Genomic DNA, 14,511 nt, shown 5'->3' with positions numbered 1-14,511 from the left:
CAGAACATTTGATCCTTAATATAATTGTTATTATAGAATTATATATATATATATTCTTATAATACCAAACAAAATAATATATATATGATTATTAACATACTTCTAGGGCTTCTCTTGCATCAAGTGCAATTATATCTGTAAAATAGAAGATGAAATGAGGGAGCATGTGAAATCATGTAATCCTCCAATAATGGTATCTCAAAGTGACAATTCAGAAGATGAAGAGCATGGTGGTAACTATTTATTTTATTGCAGTGACTTAAATATAGTAAACTTTTGATTCATTTAATGTAATTTTAATAACTGAAGTAATCGTGAAATCAAGGCTGTAATGGAAGCTCTGCATAATTTTTAAAGGAAAATTTCGTTGAATGTTCAGTTTGGAAAAAACCCACAGATAAGTATAACCTATTTTGATGTTTATCATCATTTCTTCCTAAATTATGCAGGCCTTAATCAGTGCTTAACAAAAAAAGATATCAACCAATCAATATATTCCTAAAAGGGAAAGGTTTGAATGTTTATCCACAATAAACTTTTGAATTACTGGACTATTTTTTTTTTTTTCAAAATGTTCTGTGTAGCCATGGGTAGATTTAAAGCTACCGAAATCCCTGATTTCCCTGAAAAAAAAAGAAAGTTATAAACAAAATTCAACGGTTTTTTTAAATTATTAAACTTTCTACCCCATGTTGCAATTCATTCTGTATCGGCAAAACTTAGAATAAATTTAAAAACTGCATTGCCCAGCACAAAATTTCTATCAACTCCTGTAACCCATTTGCCTCTAAATTTTCAGAACATTCTTTAAACCTCAATCATGCTTTTAACTTTGATAAACCCCACCATAAAATATGCCTCATCTCGTAGTCTATTCACATACATTTAACAGAGAAGTCCTTCAATCATAAAGTCGATAAAGACTGCATCTCCCTGACAATGACACATTTAAACCTTATAAAAAAAACCCATAATTCTTCTTTTCTCTACGTTCTGCATTTTAGAAGCCCACTTTCCTGTGTTGTCTTTTATTCTAGTTTCATTTTCTAAATTCCCACCCACATACTTAAATTATTTATATATCTTATTTTTCATTTATGTTACTTCTAAATTAAGTATACTTACATTAATTACTTCACTATTAACAAGGCTCTCCCTTCAGAATACGGAGGTCATCCAAACGGCAAAAGCCGAGGACACTATCAAATATCTTGGATGTACATTCTCGGGAGAGCTAGTATTTAGAAAAGAGGTGGTGACAAATATAACTAATAACCTCGATAAATTGGTGAGCTCGTGCCTGCTCAAGCCCGAACAGAAGATCAACGTTGTCAACCAATACTTGTTCCCGGGACTGTACGTCCTGCGATATTGGAGGGCATTGATACCAATATCCGCAGGAGTATCAAGGCCATCATCGGGCTCCCCGCTAACACCTCGTCAGCGATGCTGTACGCACCCAGGAGGTATCGAGGACGGTCTGATCTGCTGTCAATGGGAAGCTCCACTACAGCATTGGTCCATTGCCCAGTGACTGTTGAATGTTCTGGATGCCCTCTTTCAGTCTATATTCAGTTATGAAGACGAAATCGCGGTATGTGCTGATAGACTTGGGGTGGATAAGGGCAACCATAGTGTGAGAGCTCTATGGCAGTCGTTGCAGGTGGCAGGGTATTGGTGTTCGCCATTTCAAAGAGACCACGAGAGCTAATAGATATGTTTGTGAGAAGCAGGTACTCTTGGGGTCAGAATAGGATATTGCGATCTTAGTAGAAAATATTATTTTGGACTCCCTGGGGATCATACACCATCACCTGCATGGGAATAAGCTCGGAGATTATTCATTGCTTTATTTATTTATTGTAATTTGTGGACCTGTCGATTTGTGTGTTTTAACTTATTTATTCATTAAATTATTTTATTTTATTAGTACTAATATTTATTTATTTTTTTTAAACTTATTTATCCATTCAAGTGTTTCTTGTAACTGGCTTTTTATTATCTTTATAATATTATATCCTTTGAATCTATGTGTTAGTCTTGTTCTCGTAGAATGTATTTATTTGTTTGTTTTTTGGTAAACTGATCTACTGCTGTGACTATTATTAATGGTCTGATCTCACATTGCCGTCTAATAGTGAATTTGTTTAGCGGGTCACTGGAGAGGATCTAGAAGGGTGAATTCGGGAGAGTGAATTTGTTGATCAGGTGAATTAAAAATTGTGGAATGGTGAAATTGAAGGAAAAGAAAAGGGAAAGAAAAAAAGGAATGAATTGAAATATTTGTATTTGGTGTATAGATTGAAATTGATTGTAAAAGGAAACTGTAGGGAAAAAAAACTGTTTTCTTTCTATTTTATTATACCATGTAATTATATGTAATTTATATATGTCCGATTATGGATTGATTATTATGCTGTGTATGTAGCAACCTGATGTATTTGGGCAGCATAGATGAATGAAGTATTTCTCTCTCTCTCTACCTTCTATTATGTAATTTACACACCTCTGTACCCCTATTTATTTGGTATATTGTCTTTCTTTATTATTTATATTTATTGTATTCATTCTTTTAACTTTGTTTCTTCTGTGTTTTCTATTCGTGTACATTTATAATTTTTTTTTTAATATATAATTTTTCCCCCTTATATATATTATCATTTATTGTTTTCCTAATTTTAATATTTTCTTTAATTTTCTATACTGTTTACTATAAAATGTAACATACTATAACTGCCAATCCCCACTCCTCCAATACAAACGGTTCACTCTGGCTTCGACTTTTGTCTAACTGGTACATTTTCTGTCTCGTTCATTTTCTTTCTTTATTCTTATCCCCCTTTTTCCGTCTTTTAGTTTGTACTTTCTTTTATATTTCATCTTTTTATCTGTTATTATTTATTGTCTTTAACTTTTTATTATTCTTATTTAATTTTCATGTTTCATATTACACCCTTACATTTAATTTTTCATTTACTTTTTTACTTATGTTTACATCATTTAAGTGTTTGTTAGTTTTTTAGCCCTGACGAAGCCGAAACGTTGGCTCAATTATTTCTTGTTCACTTATTGGTGGTTATTTGACCGCACCCAGACCATCTTCCATTTATTAAACGTTTTTAGTGTGTAGTTTAATTTTTCTTTTTTTTTTTTTTATTTAGTTGTAGACTTTTTTGGGTTGGTAATTAAATTACCAACAAATAAAAAAAAAACAATAATTGAGATTGGACTTATTAGCAACCATACTTTTTGACATTTTCAAACATAATTATGAAAATTTGGTTTACTTTTTATTATTACTTAAAGGTTATAAATTCCTGACTATTCTGAAGGTTTATTTGTGAGATCATTTATTTTATTTTCTGATCATTATTGGACCAGTTTTATCAATGAGACAGCATATATTTTTTCTATTACAATTTCACCAGAACTGGTAATGAAAGTGAGTAAACCTGCCAGATATTTATTTACTGGCGCTGTGAAACCTTTTTATAAGAATCTATCACTTTAAAGAACACCTCTGTTTGTAGGACAGTTTTAAATGTAGGCACTGTTGCATATGAAAAATTGTTTTTGAAACCTCTTTTTAAGGAATCCTCTAAATTTCAGATGTGGGTAATTAAAAAGTACCCAAAAATGTTTTTAATATTCAGTGCAATCAGCAATATTTTTTTCTTATTAAGAAAGAAAAATAATGATGAGAAGATTGTTGATTGTGGTTAATATATTTGATAGTTGGGAGTGTGGCCAATGTAGAACACAAATAAGTAAAAATGTATTTATTACTGTCAATGTTTTGGCCAGACCTCCCCTAGCCTTCATCAGGGCTGCTTGGGAGAGGTGGAGAATCCAAGTGACAAATTCCAAATGGTGGAGAATCCAAGTGACAAATTCCAAATGGTGTAGAATCCAAGAGAATCACCACTTCTTCTAAGCAGGTCTGATAAAGGCTAGAAATTCTGGATAAAACGTTGGCACTAATAAATAAGTTTTTACTTCTTAATGTTCTACACTGACTACACCCCCAACTATCTTCTCCAAAGAAAGAAAAAAAAATGTTTTTTTAGATAATAATCTTGAAATTTATCCCTAAAATTGGCAGAAAAGAGAAAAACAAACACGTTCAATTTTTTTTTTCGGGAATAGAATCACCAAAGAACCACTTGATCAAAATCAGTGACCCATTCACTATTCACATGTCATGCCATCGTTCACATGTCAGTGTTTTTTTCAGTAACACATGAATGAAATGAAAAATAGTTTGTTATTCTGGGTCTAGGTACATTTAGAACAATTACAAAGGATGTTTTAATTTTATAGTAACATATATTGTCCAAAAAACATTGTGGCCACACTTAATTATAACTTATATACTGACAAGAAAAAAATAAATTAAAAAACAAACTGACTAAATAAAAAACAAAACAAAAAAGGTAATTACAGAATATATGTACTATTATAATAATGTATTAGATTGGTGAAGTAAAAGGTAGTTAAATAGAAGGGTTTTAAACGGTGGAAGGGTTGATATATGATATATGTTAGAGGGAATGGAGTTCCAGAGATATGCAGCTCAGGTAAAAAACGATTTATTAAATGCAGCAGTTTGGTGAGGTGGATGGTAGATGTCTGATAAACGAGACCTGGTAGTACGGGATTGGACGGAGAATTTGAATTGCAGGTTTTCTTGGATATAAGAGGGGCGTTGAGTACTAATTAATTGGAATAGAAAGGAAGCTAGGAAATACTGGCATCGGAAGGATTGATAGTGCCCCTTTAGCTCGGCATAATACTGGTTTATGTGCGTATCTCTGGTGATCCCGAAAATAAATCTTACAGCACAATTCATAAGATGTTTAAGTTTAGATTTAAGATTACCTGAGAGTCCAGCATATACTAGGCAGCCATAGTCAAAGTGGGGGAAAACAAGAGAGGAAACTAAAAGTTGGCTGGCTTTATGTGGAAGGAGATAACGGATTCTATTCAATTGCTTTAGGGTAGCTATGGTTATGATGCGAAATTTGGGCAATCTGTGGTTTCCAGGATAAAGTTTGATCAAAATTAACACCACGATTTTTGACTGACATATGGAATGAGATGGAGTGTTGTTTAGGAAAAGGTTTGAGGGTCCTGGGATAGATTTAAGGAGAAAGGGAGATCCAGTTATGATAGCTTTAGTCTTTTTGGCATTTAACGTAAGTTTATTGTCAGTTGCCCAAATGCTTATACTATTGATGTTGTTTTATACTATTGATGTCGCCTTGTTGTTTTAGAATGGCATTTGAGGTGTCATGAGGATAGAAGGAAAGGTAGATTTGTAAGTCGTCTGTATATAGATGATACTGGGAATGCTTTTTGTTTCTGCAGTTTGTAACGGATCTATATGTTTTAGAGATTCCTGAATTAGGAAGAAATGATATTTTTATTTACACATTTTATGTGTTGTACACAAATTTTATTGATTGCTTTGTATTCCTTGTTAATTTTTTTCCATTACTCCTATTCAACAATTTTTTTCAGGTCAATTATTCGATCTGCAATTTTTAAGAGATCTGTTTTAAAGACTCCTGCTTGGGATGAAATAGAATTTATTATATATATATTTTCATACTTTCATAATTTCACTGGTTATCTGTTTTTGGTCAGCCCTGAAGACAACCTAAAATTTAGGACATATGTCGCCAAACAATAAAATTAGTTTATACTTATCTGTGTTGATTGTGTTCTTAACTGGTAATCCCAAATAGCTTTTCCTTGAATTAGTTCTTCAATATTTTCATCATTAACTTTTTTAGGTTTAAAAAAATATATAAGTTAGCTAAAGATATGTTTTGAAGTAATAAATTAGATTATAATGGTTAATGTAATTTTATGCACTATTATTTAATTTAATTTTCTACCTTTTTTTTTTCTAGAAAAGCATGTAATCATTCCTTATTTAAAGACAGCAGAACAGAATCTACATGTACGCCACAAAGTACTGTTCTTCAAGCCAGCTATAAAGTGGATGAAAGGAATGTGAGTACTTATTTAGATATATGCATTTTTTAATTTCTTAGTACTATTTCCTGTTTCCTAAATGATAGTATATAATGACCATAAATATTCATTCTTACTTCCGTGGTGCTACAGCATTATGTGAGCCCTGGCATCCTCATTAAGCTTTCGCTAGATGGCTCAATTCTGTGCCACTACTTTCCAGTTCCATACTTCTGCAATGTTCTGGCATCCTGTTCCACACACTTCTCCCATTTAAATTTAGACCATCCTCTTCTCAGTAGAAATTTCATTCTAGGATTCGTCTTGGGTGTATCATTCTGGCAACTTGGCCTTTCAGTGAGCACTTCTAATTTAAAGTTTGATGAGGTTATCTTCCCAAAATATCTCATATATTTCCACATTTTTCTATCTTCCCCAGTGTTCAGCAACTTTAGGAACTTACTTTCTCAGATGATTACATTCTCCTTGGTTTTCATTAGAGTCTACATTTGTGAAGCATGAACAAGACCTGGGGAAAGAACAGCATCTTTTTGAGCCATTTTTTCGTTCTCCTGGTGTTAAATGGGCTGATGAGGTGTTTCTGGAAATTCTGTTTTTTTATTATAATTAGTATAAAATATAGAGTATCCACTCTTAATTGGCCTAAATGCTTTCTACAGCTGAAGTCTACTTCTTTATTACCACCAACTGATAATAATAATAATATTTATTCTGGGATTGATCCCTTTAGAATAATTTAAAGGCCTCAAAATTAGGCTTTAGAGCATTAGAGTAAATTACAAAATAGAGATGAAATGTCATAAAATAAAATAATATAATGGATTTTAAAATATACAAATAAACAACAATAAATTACAGAATATATAAAATAATGATAAAACAAATCAAATAAAACCACTTGTCATATCATAAAACATAAGATGACTTCTGATAGTAAATAAAAAGAAAACAAAAATGATAAAAAATCAAATACAATTAAACTATAAAATGAAATGAAAAGAGATAATTTCTGCTAGTGTACATATTTACAATTATAAACGAAAATCTAAGACATAAAATACAGAAAATATATAAAGCTTTTTTGAAACTTTCATTTGTTATTCTTCCGGAATTGGGTGGACAGAAAGTAGTCGAAGATACGGGATGTGAAGGTTGAAAGGGTATTAAAACTACAAATAAAGGAGGGAATAGAATTCCATAGGGAAGAGGAACGGATGAGGAAAGATCTACCAAAGGCTGCGGTTCGATGGGCAGTTACATATAAGTCTGAAGGTCATGAGCAGGAATGTACTGAGGACTTAAATTGAAGGATATCTGAGATGTACGATGAACGGAGGGATTGGATAACTTGATAAAGAAAGGAAGCAAGGAAATATTTACGATGGAAGGAGAGGTAAAGCCACTTCAACTGTTCATAAAATCGGGTGACAGAGGCGTCCCTGGGGACCCCAAAGATGAATCGTACAAAGCAATATTTTAACTGTTTTAATTTTCCTTCGAGATCCCCAGAGACACCCCTGTAAACCACACAGCAATAGTCAAAGTGGGGAAATATTAAGGAAGTAACCAGGAGCCTGCGGGTTTCAAAAGGAGGTAGGTGACGAAGATAATTTAAACGCTTCATGGTGGAAAATGTACAACGGGAAATATCAGAGACATAGTTTTTCCAGTAGAGAGTTTGGTCTATAGTGACACCAAGGTTTTTAACGCATGGATGGAATTGTATAGGATTGTTGTTGAGGAATAAGATTAGAATATGAGGAATAGTTTTCAGGAGGTGATTAGATCCTATTACAATTGCCTTAGTCTTCTCTGCAACATGTATTCTGCTTGGGGAATATTAAGAGAGGGGGATTGGAGTAGGATTTTGACCTTGAGACTAACATGAATATACAACCCAACACCACCTCCAGTACGATCGGATCAGTTTCTTGACGAAAGAAATTGTAATTGGGAATTGAAAATGAGAGGAAGAAATAAAGGGTTTAAGCCACGTTTCGGATACTCCAATGATGTGGTAAAAGTTATCAAAGAGGTACTGTTTGAATTCATCGAAGTGGGCAATAAGGGCATTAATATGTGACAGGAACTAAAGACATTAATAACTGTGGGGTGGTAAATGGGAAAGTAAGAAAAAGGATAAAGGTTGAGGGATAGAGAGTAACAATATTTTATATACTGCTACGATTATATAGAATATGACAATAATAAGAGATTGGAAGGAATTTGTTGCTTGAGTTATCGAATTTTGAAAAAAATAGTCAATAAAGTTTGGGTTATACAAAATTAAAAAAAGGAGAGAAGTAAATAAAGGTAATTTTACAAGTTATATTATTAAAGTGTTGGAAAGAAATGAAAATAAATGTAAATAAAATATCTTCTATACAAAAATAGAAAATTATAACAATATTGTAGTGACTTGGATACCGAATTCAACTAAAGACGTTAAGTCGCTGGTCTTGCCTATGATGACCACTGAGTAGCCATCGGACTGCCTACACCTGTACCTACCTCCGCTGAACCTTACGTACTTAATTTTCGGCACTTTCTGTTTCTGTGCGTGTTGGCGGGCATCATTGCTTCACTCACATATACCCGGTGCGCGTCATTTTCCAACCTAAGTGGCGAGTGGAGAAATCTCTCTTAGCTTTTCTTTGCCGCACCAGCTCATCTCTTAGTGTTTGACAAACGAATCTCACTATGATAGGGCCCGGGCCTCCTTCCTGTTTAGACTTGAGCTGTACTTTATTGATATTGGTTCTTAACTTTGACACAACATGTATGGTTGACCCGCATTGAAAATTTGAGGTCTGCCGATTACATCTTCTTTTTATTACTCATTTACATTCATTACAAAATTATGTTAGGTTCCATAGAACACATTTTGTCTGTTATGTTGAATATTAAGGTTGTAGTTGTATTTCGAGCATTTTGAAGAAGTGTGGGAGAAAATTTGATTACTTATAGGATAACCTTTCTTTCCTAAACTAGATAGGGTGAGGTATATGTTTAAACCAAAATATATGAACATTGTTTATTAAATGCTATGAAAAATAGGTTACTATAATTTACTTTTTTATTGATATAGCTGTTGGAAGTTATTATTTTTACTTATACTGGACTTAGACTGAAGTTTTTTTTTTTTTTGTTTCACAGTTATGAGAAATATTTTACCCAGGAACCACTGTATCCTAATTTGCGCTTGAATATTGATTTATGGGAAGAAATGGATCCTCAAACCAGCCAATTTTATAATCCTGAAAAATCCAATTCAATGATGGTTTCTTTTCAAAGTTCTTCATGGGAAAGCATGCATGCTCTAGAAGGGAAAGTTATTGAAGGTACTGTTATTTTTTTCTTAATAATATATTTTTAAATTTAATGCTTTATATCTTATTTTTAGTAAAATTAAAATTTGTCTCTTTGATCTTTTGTGACAGAATAAATATGCTACTTAGGAAGAGTTTAGTTTTAGTCACCCAAATACCTCTACATCTCCTTTATCAACTTCAGGAAAGCCTATGACTCAGTAGACAGAGAGACCTTACTGAGAATACTAAGGGAATATGGAGTAGACCAGAAAACAATAAACCTGATAAAATTAACACTATTGAACACAAAATCCAAAGTAAAGTTCCAAGGACTAATTAACAAATCCTTCCAGGTAAAAACAGGACTAATACAAGGAGACTGCCTGTCTCCAATACTATTTAACATAGTACTTGATAAAATCATGAGAGTTCTGGAAAATAAATAACGCAGGGCCATAGTAGGGACCAAGAAAAACCACATAAAACTGAGCTGCCTAACCTTTGCAGTCGATTTAGCCCTCCTGGTGGAGAAGAAAGGAAGAAGAGGAAGAAGCAATTAGTCATATAAATACCCTGAAAGAAATAACGGAAAAAGCAGGCCTACAAGTTTCCTACAAAAACAAAGAATTTATGACAAAAGAAAAAAAACAACGGCAAAAAAGTAATAGAGACGAAATATGGACAGATAAGAGTGGCAAAGAAATTTAAATATCTGGGAGATAGTATGCAATAACCCAATGTTTGCTTTATGCAATATTTGGAAAAAGAGAGCATAAAAGAGAAAATCATGAAGTTGGTATAGGCTAAGCTTCGCAATAGGCAATACTTACAATAAGAAGAACCTGTCATCTAACACAAAAATAAAACATTAAAACACAGTCATAAAACCAGTAATTTTTATACAGACTGGAGACAACATGTCTTCATAGCCTGGAAAAATTACTGAAAATAGAGAGAAGGATTCTGAGGAGAATTTATGGACCCAAGAAAACACTAGAAGGCTACAGGTTAAGGCCCAACCAGGAAATCTTCAGGGAGATAAATGACCTGTAAACAGAAATAAGAATCAGAAGACAGATTCTATGGGCACATGATGAGGATGGACCAAAGGAGACTTAACAAAAACAAGAATACAAGAGTGTAGGAGGATATGTGAAGCAAATGAGAGATGAAACAAAAAAAAATTGAAAATAACAGACAAAGACTGCCTGAATAAAGAACAGTACGGAAAAAAAATTGAAAGAAATCAATTTCCTTGCAGCAAATAAAGAAAAACAGAAGGGAACTGCGTGGTCGGAAAAGAGGAAGCAAAGGCACACAGAAATGATGTGAAGATACTAGAAGAGAAGAAAAGCAAAGATGAGAAGGGAAAAGTAGTGATATTCATGTGACTTAAAAGGCCGTTCCGTGAAAAAAAAAAATTCTAATTAAATAGTAAAGCACATGTGAATTAAAATAATTTTATTTAGTATTAAAAAAAGGAATAATCACAATTATATTCAGTAATAACAGAAATAGATTAATATTATTAAATATTTCCGTTACTATGGAATTTTCTATAAATTAGTTAATATTGTTAAATACTTTAAAATGAGTCCTGTATTTATTGAGATATTCATGGCCAAATGTAGCCCAAGTCTCGAGCTATAAAAAATATCGGTAATTAGTTGGTATTCTTCCTGTTCATACAGTCAACTTCTCAGAAATTATGTGAATTAAATTTTGCATCACCAAATATTCACAATCAAATTTGTCATCTCATTAAATTAGATATGTTTTAGTTATGCTTAGTTCATTATTTTTCAATTAGATATTGTGTTAGCATACTTTTATTTCCAATTATACATCATTAAATTGTTATTATAATTTTAATCAATTGATTAGTGATATTGAGGTTATGGTAGCAGATAATAATTATCAAATATAATAAAATCATAATTAATTGTATTGTAATGTAATTTAGGAAATCAAGGAATAGCTTATACTGGAGGGCCAGTTTGGGGCCTTGAATGGTGCCCGGGAGAAGGTCCCCAGTATTTGGCTGTATCGTCACATCTGTCCATGGAATTTAACTTTCAAGCTGGTTCTACATTTACTGGCCCAGGGCTTGTGCAACTCTGGTCACTCGAAGATATTTCCAATTCAAAGTGAGAAATATATTTAATTGCATTGTTTATTGATTTTTATAGTATTACTTAAATTGCTATATTTAATTGTTAGCTGTTTTACTTAATAACTGAAAGATAAATAAGAAGTAGTAGATCAAAATATATATTTAAATTAATGGAGAGAAAGAAATTTTTATTTTATTTTTGAGGCATGTAAAAGTGAATACGTAATTAGCTAGTATGGCGAAAGTTTTATTTATTTTGTTTTTAGTCTTTGTATACAATTGTAATTAAAATATTAAGCTAATTATTTTTGTTTCTTAGATTATTTCTGTTAACATGATAAGTGTGGCTGAGGCATTCTCAACTAATATTAATTGTTCTATGTAACAGGAATCATTCTCTATCGACACTTCAGTTCTGTTATGGTGTTTGTCACAATGATAGGGCATGCTGGAACATGGCCTGGTGTCCCAGTGGTGGGCGAACTGATACTAGAATAGGACTCTTGGCACTGGCTACAACTTCTGGTTCTATACCTATTTATGCTATGCCTAATCCTGAGTGCCTTCAGTATCAGAGTACCAGGTAATATATTTGACATGTTATTTTAATTTATCTGCAAAAAGAGGAGAGGTGAGTATTACAAAACCGTGAAGTGGGTCTGTATATGTTTTTATAGGAATAATCAAATTTTGGTTTTAATTGTGTCAGTTATTTGGCAAGAACTTAACAAGTTTCCTGCAATCTCTAAACTAGGATTTAACTCCGAAGTTACCAAAAGTTGTGGATGTATAAGCCAATTTTTATTTATTTATTTTTTTTCAATTTACAATATTAGAGGTCTTCTGGGTCTAAAAAGTTAATTTAGATTGTTCCAGTAGGTCTAAGGACCTTTTGTTCTCCTTAATTAATACTTTGAACCTTTTGAAACAGTTTCAATGCATTTACAAAAGTAAACATAGTTGATTGCCGTCTGTAATCAGGAAACTTGAAAAAAGTGTATGAGTAAAATATAAATATTGCAATTCTGAGGTTATTTAATTTTTTTTCTTTGCACATTGTAAACTATGAGAAGCAAATAATAATAGTAATAAGTTATTTGTTTATAAAAATAAAATTAAATCCATTACTAGGTATATAATATAAAATATATAAATATAGATGATTGACCATGTGTGAATTTGGAGGAGACAGTCAGGACGGCAATCAAGAAGAACAAAAAAATAGTTTTCAACTTTGATGATTATTGCTAACATTTCGACCCACAATGTAGCTCTTTATCCGAATTATTGTGGTTTGAATATATATATTTACTAATAACAATAATTAACCTGGTTGCTAATAGCAGCCAATAACAGTTATGCATGGCTATTGATAGCATTTTTTTGCGAGCTCTATTCATCGCAATATACTAACTGTTTATTCTTCAATGGCTTTTTATTCAAATCCCTTTTATGCAAATTTTCAAACCAAATTATCTGGATTCAGTTGTCTGAGAAGAGAAGATATAAGAGAAGTAACAAAGATGTAATCAGCAATAACAATTTATAATGCTGCTCACAATACTTCTCTTGACTTTGGTCTGAGATTTTCCCACATTTTGTAAAATTACATGTATAAAACAACTAAGGATTTAGATATTTAGTGATTGCTTTTATTCTTTATAGAATCCATTTGGTTAAAAAAAATACTTATGAACTAGTTAGTATTTTAATTTTTTTCATCTGTTTTTTATAGTCTTAACAATTCTTGTGTCCCTTCTATTTGTAATAAATAGTTATTCAATGATAGAATGCAGGGAAAATAAAAGTATATATATAGGGCTCGGAGTAAGATAATGATAAACCACTTTATTTAAATTTTTCAATAGAAAAATTTTGAAAAATGCTACGACTCCTACCCAATTTTTTATAGTATTCATAGTCTAGGATACTTTCGTGTGATACCTGGGCCAAGAAAGATTTAAAAGAATTTTTTATTATTAGCTAACTAATAAGGTAATAAAAATGCCCAAACTGCACTGATGTTTACAATTTCACACTCAACTGAATACACATTGCCATTTTCTTTTTGCCACATCACTTTCACCTTGATAATCAACAATGTTTTGATTATTTATTATCATTAGTTCTCTCAACCATTGCTGACAAGATAACTTGGTAACAAATTATTTGATTATCTTGATTAATTATTATTAATCATTTCTTAACCACTGCCGACTAGATGACCCTGTTACAGTAGTATATGATAAATATATTTGAGTTAAGATGTTAGATATAATTACACAAAAAATAGCTTTATAGAAAAACCAATAAGCATTTTGAAAAAAACATTGTCTTCAAAATTGTGGCTTGTTACATTCTTGCTTTGTGCCATTTACTTCTGTTTTCATTAAAATCCTTATATAAAATCACACTTTTATTATAGATGCTTTTGACTAAACTAAAAGAGAATGTGAAAACGGTGAGTTTTTTTGTTTTGTATTAAAAAGTCAGTCAAAAATTGAATACATTTCCATGCCATGCATTATTCAAAATTCAGTTGCAGCTAGTATGTTAATTATTTTAATTTAAACTATATATCCCCCATAATTTAAATTTATTATAACATAATTTTAGAAATGTTTTTCTATCTATGATAGAAGCTAAAGAGAAAAAATGGTATATATTTACTACAATCGTTAACAGCTAAGGTGGATATTTGATCATTTTAAGTAACTAAACTTTTTTTTTTTTAAAGGTTTTACAAACCTGAACCTGTTCTAAAATTGGAACTGTGGTCTAATGAAAGATGGCAGTGTAGCGCAATATCCTGGTCAAAAATTAAACCACATAAGTAAGTTATATCAGTATTAGTTTTCTTGTCTTAAGCATTATCAGAAACATTTTTTGTAAAAAAAAATAAATATTTTTTTATTTTTCAGTATAATAGCTGCAGGTTTTGTTAATGGTATGGTTGCTGTTTGGAATCTTGAAACGCATTCGAAACTTGTTCAGAAAAAAAATATTCTTTATCCATTTAAAGTGTTTCAGGCCCATCATTCAATTATCACTGGTTCGTTTTTTTTTTATATATTTGGTCCATAGTAT

General features: G+C 31.6%; 1 protein-coding gene across 1 annotated transcript in view; it reads left to right on the top strand.

Annotated features, from left to right (window-relative positions):
• LOC106686049 (uncharacterized) overlaps nt 1-14,511 on the top strand; it is a 55,112-nt gene that overhangs the window by 29,286 nt on the left and 11,315 nt on the right. The window contains exons 14-20 of the mRNA XM_014429151.2: nt 107-233; nt 5,916-6,018; nt 9,157-9,341; nt 11,275-11,458; nt 11,813-12,007; nt 14,162-14,257; nt 14,346-14,476. Of these exons, the coding sequence (XP_014284637.1) occupies nt 107-233; nt 5,916-6,018; nt 9,157-9,341; nt 11,275-11,458; nt 11,813-12,007; nt 14,162-14,257; nt 14,346-14,476 (1,021 nt within the window). The remainder of the gene's footprint in view (nt 1-106; nt 234-5,915; nt 6,019-9,156; nt 9,342-11,274; nt 11,459-11,812; nt 12,008-14,161; nt 14,258-14,345; nt 14,477-14,511) is intronic.

Source organism: Halyomorpha halys, unplaced genomic scaffold, assembly GCF_000696795.3.
Source record: "Halyomorpha halys isolate HHAL.00 unplaced genomic scaffold, Hhal_1.1 Scaffold769.1, whole genome shotgun sequence".
Classification (NCBI taxonomy): domain Eukaryota; kingdom Metazoa; phylum Arthropoda; class Insecta; order Hemiptera; family Pentatomidae; genus Halyomorpha; species Halyomorpha halys.
Note: the sequence above shows the minus strand (reverse complement) of the source record. Positions and strands in the feature narration are given on the sequence as shown.